The sequence below is a fragment of the Chiloscyllium plagiosum genome, unplaced genomic scaffold (genome assembly GCF_037043375.1).
Source record: "Chiloscyllium plagiosum isolate Xiang-an unplaced genomic scaffold, Cpla_swu_hap1 HiC_scaffold_8, whole genome shotgun sequence".
NCBI classification, from domain to species: domain Eukaryota; kingdom Metazoa; phylum Chordata; class Chondrichthyes; order Orectolobiformes; family Hemiscylliidae; genus Chiloscyllium; species Chiloscyllium plagiosum.
In genome coordinates, this window is record NW_028270146.1 from 100,207,065 (window position 1) to 100,220,440 (window position 13,376).

The 13,376-nt window shown below is 44.7% G+C and overlaps 1 protein-coding gene across 2 annotated transcripts in view; it reads right to left on the reverse strand.

Moving 5' to 3' along the window:
- Nucleotides 1–2,693: 2,693 nt before the first annotated feature.
- Nucleotides 2,694–13,376, reverse strand: part of LOC122553871 (1-phosphatidylinositol 4,5-bisphosphate phosphodiesterase beta-2-like) — a 145,704-nt gene continuing 135,021 nt past the window's right edge. For both annotated transcript variants that reach the window (XM_043698321.2, XM_043698320.2), the window contains 3 exons: nt 7,542–7,599; nt 6,750–6,836; nt 2,694–4,001 (listed from right to left, as the gene is read on the reverse strand). In XM_043698321.2, the coding sequence (XP_043554256.1) occupies nt 3,756–4,001; nt 6,750–6,836; nt 7,542–7,599 (391 nt within the window). In that variant the 3' untranslated portion in view covers nt 2,694–3,755. The remainder of the gene's footprint in view (nt 4,002–6,749; nt 6,837–7,541; nt 7,600–13,376) is intronic.

A 13,376-nucleotide genomic window follows, 5' to 3' on the forward strand; every position in this document is an offset into this window, starting at 1 on the left:
TGTGGAAACAGGCCCTTCGGCCCAACAAGTCCACACCGACCCGCCGAAGCGAAACCCACCCATACCCCTACATTTACCCTTTACCTAACACTACGGGCAATCTTCGATAACCTTCTTCATTGTCCACTATACCAGCAACTTTGGTGTCATCTGCAAACTTACTAACCATACCTCCTATATTCTTATCCAAATCATTTATATAAAAGATTTTTAAAAAATACAAAAATAGGTGTGAAGTCAACTGGCGAGGATGACACACAGATTCTAAGGAGGGATATACACTCATTAATCAAGTGGAAGAAGCTTGGCAGTTGGAATGTAATGTGGGGAAAAAGTGATGATTTGGCAGGAAATATGGAGTAATTGATCATAAATGGAGAAAGAGTTTAGAAAACTACAACACAGAGTACTTTGGGATACCCTTTTGCATAAACATCAAAAAGAAAGGAATGGGCAATAGGGAATGCAAATGGAATGTTGATCTTTATTTCAGAGAGAATGGAGTTTAGGGAATTTCTAAGGGAATTGTTGTTTCCCATTTGTTGAGAATATGGTGTTGTAGATCATGTCCATTTTGCTTCTGTACTCATGGCAGTGCCAGAGATTACTTGTCCCACTGAGATGGTTGACTGCATGAGATGTTGGAGTTGATTACCTAAGACTGACAGTTGACCATTTAAGACATTTTAAGCTGTTTTATTAAGTAGTGGCGGTTTAGCTATAATATATTAGTTAAACAGACAAAAAGAGAATACAACCCACAATAGTTGAGATCGGTTCACTGTTACCAGAGGATGAAACAAAGGATGGTACAGAGTGTTTTGATCTCAGTAACTAATAGATGGAGCATCCTGTTTCTTAACCAGTGTTAGAAGACTCTTCCTTGGATCTTCCAACATCTTCCATGGTCCATCTTCTATTGGATAAGCTATCTTACAAGGTCTGCACCCTAATGAGGAGCTATTAATAAATAAAGCCTGATTCTAGGGGCAGGAAGTTTGCAAAACGTTTGAACTTTCTAACCAAAGAGTAAAGAACACGTACCGAAGATGCCAGAATAGTCACCTTTCTTTCTGTTCATTTGCCAGCTTGAGATTTTTTTTGTGTGTGTATCCTACTGAGGGTCATTTCTGAACACTATCAATAAGGGGCTATCCTACCTGCTTAGTCAACATGGAAGCCTGAACCAAGGCACCCTGACATTTCCAAGGATTGCTTAGAAATGTTAACTGTTTGGGAACTGTCTTTTTCAAAGGAAAACAAATCATTGCTCTATTAGCTAATCTCCTAAACGTATTGTACAATATGGAAAATTAAGGACTCTAATTCTCTATGACTGTTACTTAACCAGAATAAGCAGTGTGGCTAACATTGATACAAAGATGAATTTTCTGTATTGGTTGTAAAAGGTTCAAAGGTTGCATCCTAGCCTGGATGTGGGCTAGGGTGTGATCTGTATCATAGTCCACGGTGTAGTCGTAGTAGCTGTACATGTTGAGAATGCTGTTGAGAGAGCCATGTCTGGTGGGGAATCAGATCCAACTGGTGTCAATGCCCGGGTCTTGGCTATCCCCAGGACACATTTTGGAATGGTATGCTCTGGGAAAATGTTAGTCACACATATCAGCAGATTCCATGCAATGGAAGTGACAGCCTTGGCAGTGACAGCCATAACCTGAGAGGAAATATCATTAGTTCCTGTGGGGGAAGGGCTGTAATGTCCCTCAGCCTCAGAGTAACATTGGTATGAAAGCAGTTCTCTTCAGTTGAGTGACATGCACTGGACAGCCTAATTTTTTGTCATCACTAGAAAAAGACATTGCACACGGTGAGATGAGCTACTACAGAAAACAAAGAACTACAGATGGTGGAAGTCAGAAACAAAACAGAAATTGCTGGAGAAAGTCAGCAGATCTGACAGTTTCTGGACTCAAAACATAAATTCTGCCTTTCTCTCTCTCTACAGATGCTGAGTTTCACCAGCAGTTTCTGTTTTGTAGCACTTCACAGTACCAGATTCGGACCAATTTCAGTCCCACCATCCCTGCTTGTTCCCAGCTCACTGAAGGTCAGAGCAGAACCTCCTGGGCTGATTCATATTGATAATTAGGAACATTGCCCCCTTCACCTCCCACCCACCCACCCACCCAACCATAAACCCCATTGATGGATGCTTGCTGTTGTCATTAACATTACCGATTGTGATTTAAACCCCTGCTATAGTCTACCAACTATGCTGTTGACACTGATAGCCCGGAACCACGACCGTAAGACATAGGAGCAGAATTAGGCTATTCAGCCCATCGGATCTGCTCTACCATTCAATCATGGCTCATATGTCAACCCTATTCTTTCGCCTTCTCCCCATAACCCTCGATCTTCTTACCAATCAAGAAGCCATCAAGCTCTGTCCTAGACTCTCGATGGCTTGGCCTCCACAGCCTTCTGAGGCAATGGCTTCCACCCTCTGGCTGAAGAAATTCCTCCTCATCTAGTTTCTAAAGGGCCATCCCTTCACTCTGAGGCCAGTTAATGGTTAACCAAAGTTTCAGATCATTTGATCTGCTGAGAGCTCACTCATCCCCTCCCATGGTCCACTGCTTCCAAGGTATATGCCCCTTACTAGGCCCACTCTAGACTCCAATGGTAACTCGGCAAATACACTTAAAAAAACACATACATCGGTAGAAGGGAATGGTCACACTAAGTTTATTTTCAAAAACATTCACAGGTGTTATTCACTCAAACTGCTGTTTAAGTCAAGGTAAAAGTACTATAATCATTCTGCACACAAACCACAGAAAATAGTTTCAGAGAACCGTAGCAAGCTGAGTCAGAGGAAGAGGTACTGTACCCACTTAAGGTTATTCAGAACTCGTGGTTCTACAAAGGCTTTAATCTTATCCCAGCATCTACATGGAGCCCAGCATTTCTTGAACAGCAGGCCACTTTGCTGGTGAGCTACCTGCTATAGTGAACACACTATTCTTGTCCCAGTAGACCCTCACTGCTGCATGCATGCTCCCCAAGGTCTCTGCCATGAGATCAGCCATCAAGCTCCTTCTGCTGCACATTAATGTTTACCTCCAATACCTGGAGACATCTCCCCTGGGGTAAACAGAGCAGAAAATCCACTTTCAACAATGAATGTTTTAAGGATAGGTGGAACAGCTTGGATTCCAAGGGAACTGACTGATTAACAAACCCATAAAAAAGACAGCCTTTCACCGACATGTTAAAGTGCAGAGTCCAGAAGCAATCATTTGGACTGTCACCTCTATGGCAGCTCTCCAAGAGATGCCACTTCCCCTGTTGTTATAAAAAGGCAGAGGCGAAGAGAAGAGAGAGATAAAGGGCAGGATAGACGTGGTTTCCGTGTTTTAATATCACCAAGCTCAAAGGGGAAATGCCTCACTGACAGGGGGAGCAGAGACCAGAGTGCCCGGTCACAAAAGTCACTGATCGATTGCAAGTCCTTACAAGAGAGACGAAACTACGGAAGAGGGAATGGCACAAGAAAATATAGATAGACCATGAGAGGAAGCACTTTTCTGACAACCCATCTGACAATGGGTGTCAACCCCTAATTCGATGTGTGCACATTAACAAGTGAGACCATACAAGCTATAAATCAGCGAGGGAGCACATGTTACCCTGCACCAGTGTAAAGTACTCAACTCATCTCTGTGCTGACCTCGGCCTGGTATCTGTGCAGTACATCCCTGATCCAGGGCTTTTACTAGTGTTATTGTTAGTTATAGCACAGCAATAAGATATTCTGGACCATCCTCATCTTCATTCGCTATACTCTCTGATGTGTTCTCTGTTGTAGGTGGCAGTGGTTCAAGAGCTTTTGATTCCTCCACATCTTTCTCTTGGCTCTGCATTCTCTCCAGCTCCGGGGTGAACTTGCTTGTGATGATCAACTTGCTCAGCTCTTCCACCAACTGCGGCAAGGCTGTCATTTTTGCCTCGTACTCGTCGTGAACCTCCTGCTGGTACTGAACAGGTGGGAAACAAGGAGAGGAAAGCAGATCAATGGTGGCTCAAACAGGACCCTTCTCCCTTAACATTGTGCACTGGCTCAGGGGGCTTATAGCTGCAGTGTGTGGGCAACTATGCCACAGGCTTCTGGCGTTGGGAATGTGAACCTCAAGGCAGCAATTTGCATGCCTACCTGTTCCATGTGCTGTGAATAGGCGTGGACTGAAGGAATGGTGCAGGCATGATGGGTGAAATGGCCTCCTCCTGTGCCAAAATGATACTGGCATTCTTGAAAAGGCTCAGGCACACATGCAGAAGCAAAGTGACTCTCGGACGATAAGACAGCTGTTGGAGAAGGGAGTTTGACATTCCTACAACCGTCTCCTGACGTGACCCCGGAACTGACTGGTTCCAGTTTTAAGGTTATGTCCATTTGTTCTGACTTGCCTCACCAGAGGAAATAGTTTCACTCTATCTAACATGTAAAATCCTTTAATGATAAGAACACCTCAATCAGATCCTAGTCTGTACTGTCACACTCCGGTATATTCTGAACTTCAAACCAATTTTCAAGTTTTTAAAAACAGAACACCAAAGGCTGGAAAGATGGATACCGAAGGGTCACCTGACATCTTTTTGAGGAATGAAACCACTCTTTTGTTGCAAAAGACCTAAACAATCTTCCAGACTGATGCTGAATTGATGCCCTTTCCTGAAACTAATCTAAGAGACTACTATGGCATTGACATAGGTCAAGATGTTAAATAACCCGTCACCACCCACTCTCCAATTTTATTCAGAAAAGACTTCGAACTTGTGGAATTCACCTGATGAGAATTGATTTTGTTGTTGCAAAAGTTACTTGCAGGCAGAATTCCACCAAAATGCCATCAAACCAGCTGCAAGATAATTAATGAGCAATACCTTGAAAGTAGGAGTTCCCAGAGAAAACTGCTCCCCCAACCTATTCCAATTTGGAGTTTACCTGCAAACCAAACTCCTTAAAATTCAACTACAAGAAACTTCACAGACTGTTGAGAACCCTTCACTTTACAATACCTAGAAAACATCGACTTCATCTCAGAAACTACAGGCCTGCCATAAAAGAGGCTGATATCATTAATGTGTGTATGTGTAAGTGAGACAGGTGAGTAAAACATTCTGTTATTTGGGGAGCAATGAGACTCACAAACATTGATGCTGGATTTATTTAATTGGGATGCAGGAGATCTGAAATAAAAACAGCAGGTATGGCAGCATCGGTGGGGGAAAAGCAGAGTTAATGTTTTGAGTTCAGTGAATCTCCTCTGATGAAGAGTCATTGAAGTCTGTTTCTCTCTTCACAGATGCTGACAGACCTGCTGAGTCTCTCTAGTATTACTGTTTTTATTTATTTGGGATGCACATACCAAGGTAAAAACATACCTCTTACATACAACCATATTGATCACAGGCAGTGAAAAGCAACACATATTCTGTCCATGACAGTACTTAAGGAAACAATTAAACTGCTTTGGGTAATGTTGCCCTGGATAACTCTCTGCACCAGTCCTGAGGGAGTTTTGCACTGACAACGATGCAGTAATTCAGATGAGAAATTAAACCCAAACGTAGAAAAGTACAAATTAGGTGTGGGAATACCTCTATATTTTTAATCAAGTTCAACTTTTACTCTTCTAAGCTCCAGTAGATACAACCTAGCCTATTCAACTTTATCTTACAAGACAACCCTCCCATTTTGGGTATTAGTCTGGTAATCTTCTCTGAACTGTTTTCAATGCATTTGCATCTTTCTTTAAACAAGGAGTCAGCCCTTTGCACGGTACCTCAGATATAGAATCACCAATGTCCTGTATAATTGAAGCAAAATTTTCCTACTCTTGTAAGAAATCCCCTCATAATAAATGATAACATGCTATTTGCTTTCCTAATTTCTCTAACTGTACCAGTACCAATTGTTTGTGATTCACGTACAAGAACCCTAGATCTCCCTGCATTTCAGAGCCCTGTAACCTCTCACCTTTTAGATAATATGACTCTTCTTTTCCTTCCTGCAAAATGGACAATTTCATATTTTCCCCATATTATACCCCATCTGCAATATCATCACTGCCCACTCACTTAACCTATCTATATCACCTTTATAGTCTCCTTACACCATTTCACAATTTACTTTCCCACCTATCATTGTGTCATCAGGAAAATTTAGCTGGTAAGATTTTGGAGCAGATGTAGGCCATTCAGCCCAGAGTCTACTCCACCATTCAATGAGATCATGGGTGATATGATAATTGTCAACTCCACTTTCCTGCCTTTTGCCTTGATTCCCTTACTGATTAAATATTTTGTTTATCTTGGTTTGAGTATACTTAATGATCCAGCCTCAACAGCCCAAAATATTCACTGCCCTTTGAGTGAAGAAATTCCTCTTCATCTCTATCTCTTATTCTGAGATTATGTCATCTGGTCCTACACCTTCCAAAAGGGGAAACCACCTTTCAATATCTATCCTGCAAAGTCTCCTATGAATCCTGTATGTTTTAAAATGGTCACTTATTCTTCTAAACACCAATGAGTATAGACTGAACTTATTCAACATTTCCTCACAAGACAGTCTCCTCTGTTTCCAGGATCAGTCAGTGAAACTTCTCTGGACTGCCTCCCATGCCAGCATATCTTTCCTGAGATAAGGGGCCCAAACTATTCACAGCATTCCAGCTGGGGTCTGACTAGTGCCTTGTATAGTTTTGGTCCAACTCAGTTACCTCTTTTTCCTTTTCCTTAATTTCCTCTAATTTTGCTGAATACTTTTCTTCAAGCTTGCTCTCAAGATTCGTTTGATTCACGTAAGCCTGCAATAAAAAAAAATCAGAAGTGAAGTGAAACTGTTGTTTGGTAAGTGAGATTTTCATTTGCAGGAGTGGGATTGTAATTTGTGGAACTGAACCGTTTGGGGAGTGGGAATGTTCTTTGGGGAGAGGGATTTGTTTCTTGGGAGTAAGCTGAGGGATGACCTTATAGAGGTTTATAAGATCATGTGGGGCATGGGTAGGATAAATAGGCAAGGTCTTTTCCCTGGGATGGGGGAATCCAGAACGAGAGGGTGAGATGGGAAAGATTTAAAAGGAACCTAAAGGCAACTTTTTCACGCAGAGGGTGGTGCTTGTCTGGAATGAACTGCCAGAGGAAGTGGTGGAGGTTGGTACGATTACAACATTTAAACAGCATCTGGATGGGTATATGAATAGGAAGGATTTAGAGGGATGTAGGCCAAGTGCTGGCAAATGGGACAAGTTTCATTTCGGATATCTGGTCAGCTTGGATGAGTTGGACCGAAAGGTCTATTTCCATTGCTGTCCAGCTCTATGACTATTATTTGTGGAGAGGGAATGTTGCCTTGAGAGTGCAGATATCAGTTCTAGAAAGCGAAATTGTTGTTTAGTACACCAGTCATTGCAAATGCATAGCGATGAGCTGAATGGGCTTTCTCATATTTTGTTGTTTCTTGTTGGTTTGTTGATGTCGAGAGAAACTCTCCTCTGTGCCATGCCACCTACCAGCTTAAAGAGTTTCACTGACATCTGAATATGATGCTCATTGATCTCCTTCTTGCGCCTGTGAAGGAAGCACAGTGTTCTGTGAGCAGTGTGACCTTGGTATTAGAATGTAATCAGACTAGACTGCACTGATTCTCTCTTATTACATATGCAGGAACAAAGGTATAGTCTTTGTTACAAGATCCACTAATTGCTTATTTAAAGTTCTACCTACTGTTAAAGGGCCTGTAAATTATGTCCACCAGGTTTCTCAAACAGACTTTAATTCTGATCTCCACAAATAGTCATTCTACTTCGTTGTACTTAGTGAAGATCCTTTCTCACTAGAGTGCTTATGTCATTGTTTATTACCCGATGTGGTCTCCTCTACATTGGGGAGACTGGGCGCCTCCTAGCAGAGCGCTTTAGGGAACATCTCCGAGACACCCGCACCAATCAACCAAACCGCCCCATGGCCCAACATTTCAACTCCCCCTCCCACTCTGCCGAGGACATGGAGGTCCTGGGCCTCCTTCACCGCCGCTCCCTCACCACCAGACGCCTGGAGGAAGAACGCCTCATCTTCCGCCTCGGAACACTTCAAACCCAGGGCATCAATGTGGACTTCAACAGCTTCCTCATTTCCCCTTCCCCCACCTCATCCTAGTTTCAGACTTCTAGCTCCGCACTGTCCCCTTGACTTGTCCGGACTTGTCCGACCTGCCTAGCTCCTTTTCCACCTATCCACTCCACCCTCTCCTCCCTGACCTATCACCTTCATCTCCTTCCCCACTCACCTATTGTACTCTATACTACTCTCTCCCCACCCCCACCCTCCTCTAGCTTATCTCTCCACGCTTCTGGCTCTCTGCCTTTATTCCTGATGAAGGGCTTTTGCCCGAAGCGTCGATTTTGCTGCTCGTCGGATGCTGCCTGAATTGCTGTGCCTTTCCAGCACCACTGATCCAGAGTCCTCATTTTATGTCTCCTCTTGTTAAGTTTTTTTGCTTTAAAGTTGTCTCTTTTCTTTAATACCTTCTCTCCTCATTTAAAGTGACAATTCCCAATTTAGCACCCCTTACTTACTGGCTACCGAGTGTCTCACATTATTATGACTCTTGAGTTGCAGCATCAGAGAACGCCCTGATTGTCCTGCTAGAGTTGGCACCACTGTGTCTGTGCTATGTCATCATTTTTCATGGTACAACATAGAAAGGGTCTTCCTCCGAAGACCATCCCACCCAGACCCAGTCACCTGTAAACCAATCCACCTAACCTGCACATCTTTAAACTGCGAGAGGAAACTGGAGCACCCTGAGGAAAAACATGCAGACACAGGGAGAACGTGCAAACTCCACACACACAGTTGCCTGAGGGTGGAATCAAATCCAGGTCCCTGGTGCTGTGCGGCAGCAGTGCTAATCACAGAGCCACCGTGCTATTTTAAACAGTTAGTTAAAAACAAGGACTGCAGATGCTGAAAGCCAGAATCTTGATTATAGTGATGCTGGAAAAGCACAGCAGGTCAGGCAGCATCCGAGGAGCAGGAACATCGATATTTCAGGCAAAAGCCCTTCATCAGGAATTGAGGCAGGGAGCCTGCAGGGTGGAGAGATAAATGAGAGGGGAGTTGGGGGTGGGGAGAAAGTAGCATAGAATACAATAGGTGAATGGGGGTGGGGATGGAGGTGATAGGTCAGAGAGGAGGGTGGAGCGGATAGGTCAGAGAGGAGCGTGGAGCGGATAGGTGGAAAGGAAGATAGGTAGGTAGGACAGGTCATGAGGGCTGTACTCAGCTGGAAGGCTGGAGGTGAAGTGAGGTGAGCGAAAGGGGAAATGAGGAAACTGGTGAAATCCACATTGATGCCCTGGGGTTGAAGTGTTCCGAGGCGGAAGATGAGGCGTTCTTCCTCCAGGCGTTGGGTGGTGAGGGAGTGGCGGTGAAGGAGGTCCAGGACCTGCATGTCCTCAGCAGAGTGGCAGGGGGAGTTGAAATGTTGGACCACAGGGCGGTGGGGTTGATTGATGCGGGTATCCCAGAGATGTTCCCTAAAGCGCTCTGCTGGGAGGTGTCCAGTCTCCCCAATGTAGAGGAGACCGCATCGGGAGCAACGGATACAATAAATGGTATTGGTGGATGTGCAGGTGAAACTTTGAATGTGGAAGGCTCCTTTAGGGCCTTGGATGGAGGTGAGGGAGGAGGTGTGGGCGCAGGTTTTGCAGTTCCTGCGGTGGCAGGGGAGGGTGCCAGGAAGTGAGGGTGGGTTGTTGGGAGGCGTGGACCTGACCAGGTAGTCACGGAGGGAACAGTCTTTCTGGAAGGCGGAAATGGGTGGGGAGGGAAATATATCTCTGGTGATGGGGTCCGTTTGGAGGTGGCGGAAATGTCGTCGGATGATGTGGTTTATGCAAAGGTTGGTAGGGTGGAAGGTGAGCACCAGGGGGGTTCTGAACTTGTTATGGTTGGAGGGGTGGGGTCTGAGGGCGGAGGGGTGGGATTTGGATGAGATGCGTTGGAGGGCATCTTTAACCATGTGGGAAGGGAAATTGCGGTCTCTGAAGAAGGAGGCCATCTGGTGTGTTCTGTGGTGGAACTGGTCCTCCTGGGAGCAGATGCGGCGGAGGCGGAGGAATTGGGAATACGGGATGGCATTTTTGCAGGAAGTAGGGTGGGAAAATATATATTCCAGGTAACTGTGAGAGTCGGTGGATTTGTAAAAAATATCAGTGTCAAGTTGGTCATCATAGATGGAGAGGTTCAGGAAGGGGAGGGAGGTGTTAGAGATGGTCCAGGTGAATTTAAGGTCGGGGTAGAATATGTTGCTGAAATTGATGAATTGCTCAACCTCCTCGCAGGAGCACGAGATGGCGCCAATGCAGTCATCAATATAGCAGAGGAAGAGATGGGGAGTGGTGCCGGTGTAACTACGGAAGATGGACTGTTCTACGTAGCCAACAAAGAGACAGGCAAAGCTAGGCCCCATACGGGTGCCCATGGTCTGGAGGAAGTGGGAGGATTCAAAGGAAAAATTGTCAAGGGTGAGGACAAGTTCAGCCAATCGAATGAGAGTGTCAGTGGAAGGGTGCTGTTGGGGACATCAGGAGAGGAAGAAACGGAGTATCCGTTGCTTCCGATGCGGTCTCCTCTACACTGGGGAGACTGGACGCCTCCCAGCAGAGTGCTTTAGGGAACATCTCTGGGACACCGGCAACAATTAACTCCATCGCCCTGTGGCCCAACATTTCAACTCCCCCTGCCACTCTGCTGAGGACATGGAGGTCCTGGGCATCCTCCACCACCGTTCCCTCACCACCTGACGCCTGGAGGAAGAACACCTCATCTTCCGCCTCGGAACACTTCAACCCCATGGCATCAATGTGGATTTCACCAGTTTCCTCATTTCCCCTTTCGCCCACCAGTTTCCTCATTTCCCCTTTCGCCCACCAGTTTCCTCATTTCCCCTTTCCCCCACCTCACCCCAGCTCCAGCCTTCCAGCTCAGCACCGTCCCCATGACCTGTCCTACCTGCCTATCTTCCTTTCCACCTCTCCACTCCACCTTCCTCTCTGACCTATCATCTTCATCCCCACCCCCATTCATCCATGGTACTCTTTGCTACCTTCCTCCACCCTCCTCTCTGACCTATCACCTGCATCTCCACCCCCATTCACCTATTGTACTTTATGCTACTTTCTCCCCACCCCCACCCCCCTCTCATTTATCTCTCCACCCTGCAGGCTCCCTGCCTCTATTCCTGATGAAGGGCTTTTGCTCGAAACATCGATTCTCCTGAACAGGCACAATATAACTTATATTGTACCATACTGTAAAAGATGCTTCAGCAAGTAAAATGTTTGCTTTCTTCACGTAAGTTTTCCTTGTTTCGTTTAGCAAGTTATTTTAATTACGATTGCTCAGCATGGCAAAGCATTTCAACTTCTACATTGGCTTTTCCAGGCAACAACACTTGTCATTGAGAACATAAGTCTGTTTTTAACATTGTTTCTTATAGGAAATTACGCTTCACCTAGAGTTGTTAACTTCAAGTCACGTTTTTTTTAAAATATGGAGTCTTAAAGTCATACAGCACGGAGACAGACCATTTGGTCCAACTAGTCCATGCTGGCCACATTCCCAAACTAAACTAGTCCCACTATCCTGCAGTTGTCCGATATCTCTCCAAACCTTTCCTATTTGTGTACTTATCCAAATGTCTTTTAAATGTTATCATTTTACCCGCATCAACCACTTCCTTTGGCAGTTCATTCCACAGACAAACCACTCTGTCCAAAAGAAGTTGCCCCTCATGTCTTTTTTAAATCTTTCTCCTTCCACCTTAAAAATATGCTGCCTAGTTTTTAACTGCCCACTTTAGGAAAGAGGCCATGTATGATGATGGGATAGTGTAGGGGGACGGGCTGAGAATAGTTCACAGGTTGGCGCAACATTGAGGGCCAAAGGGGCTGTTCTGCGCTGTATTGTTCTATGTTCTATGATCTCTGTTCTATTCACCCTACCAATGCCCCTCATGATTTTATAATTTGCTATAAGGTCACCCCTCCTATGTTTCAGTGAAGAGAGCCCCAGCTTATCCTATTTTTATAACTCAAACCCTCCATTCATGGCAAGATCCTGGTAAATGGAACAAACCCCAACCTTAAGTAAGAATTCCCTGTATACTCCTTTTCCATTCTGTCTGTGTTTTTGAAATGGTGTGTCCCCTGGAATAATTCTTTTCTAGCCTTGGACACATTGTAACTGCATTTATGTAATGGCTATTGAATCTAAACCATTTATCTCTACTTGTCTGTCTTACAGTGGGTACTTCATACAATCACATAAAAAGCTATTTTTAAAAATTTCTCTATGTGCACCTTCATTGCTCATATGGTATTGAACATTCTGCCCCAAGCTGTCCTTTACTTGTATTTACCAACATTCTCCTGTTGTTTATACTTTTTTTCTTTTGAATTTATTTTCCTATGCACCCAAACCATTCCTCCACTGTTATAACTAGGGCTGTGCATATAGATTCTATGATTCACCAAGTCTCCTGCTCCTTGTTTGTGTATTTGTACGGCACTGGTCTCAGCCTGGTTTAAGTAAACCCCATTCCAGCAATATAGCCCCACCTTCCTTTATACTAGTGACAGTGCCTCATGAATCAAAATCCCTTTTGCCCACTGGGTCATGCATTTAATTCTCTAATTCCTCTGCCAATTAGCACATGGCTCAGTTATCAATCTAAAGATTATTACTTTTTAACTTAGACCCCAAATCCTCAAACTCTCCCGAGTATTTCTGCTGCTGGTTCCTGTGTAGACTGATGACAACGGAATGCTTTCCTTCCCATTCCAAGTTCAAGTTCCAAGGCATAGTGGCTCAGTGGTGAGCACCACTGTCTCACAGCACCAGGGATTTGGACTCAATTCCAGCCTCGGGTGACTGTCTGTGCAGAGTTTACACATTCTCCCTGTGGGTTTCCTGCAGGTGCTCCTGTTTCCTCCCACAATCCAAAGGTGTGCAGGTTAGATGGATTGGCCATGTTAAATTGCCCATAGTGTCCAAGGATGTGCAGACTAGGTGGGTTAGGTATGGGTAATGCAAGGTCACGTGGATAGGGTGCGGGGGATGCTTTTCAGAGTGTCGGTGTGAATTGATGGGCCAAATGGTCAGCTTACACACTGTAGGGATTCTAGGATTTTGATGATTTCAACTTCAGGTATAAGGAAATATCCTTAACACTGGCACCAGACAAACAACAATACATTCGGAGCTCTGATGTAGCTAGAGAACAGTTTCTATCGCCTTGACTACACTGTACCCCTCTCTCTACCACATTTCTGTTCACGTTT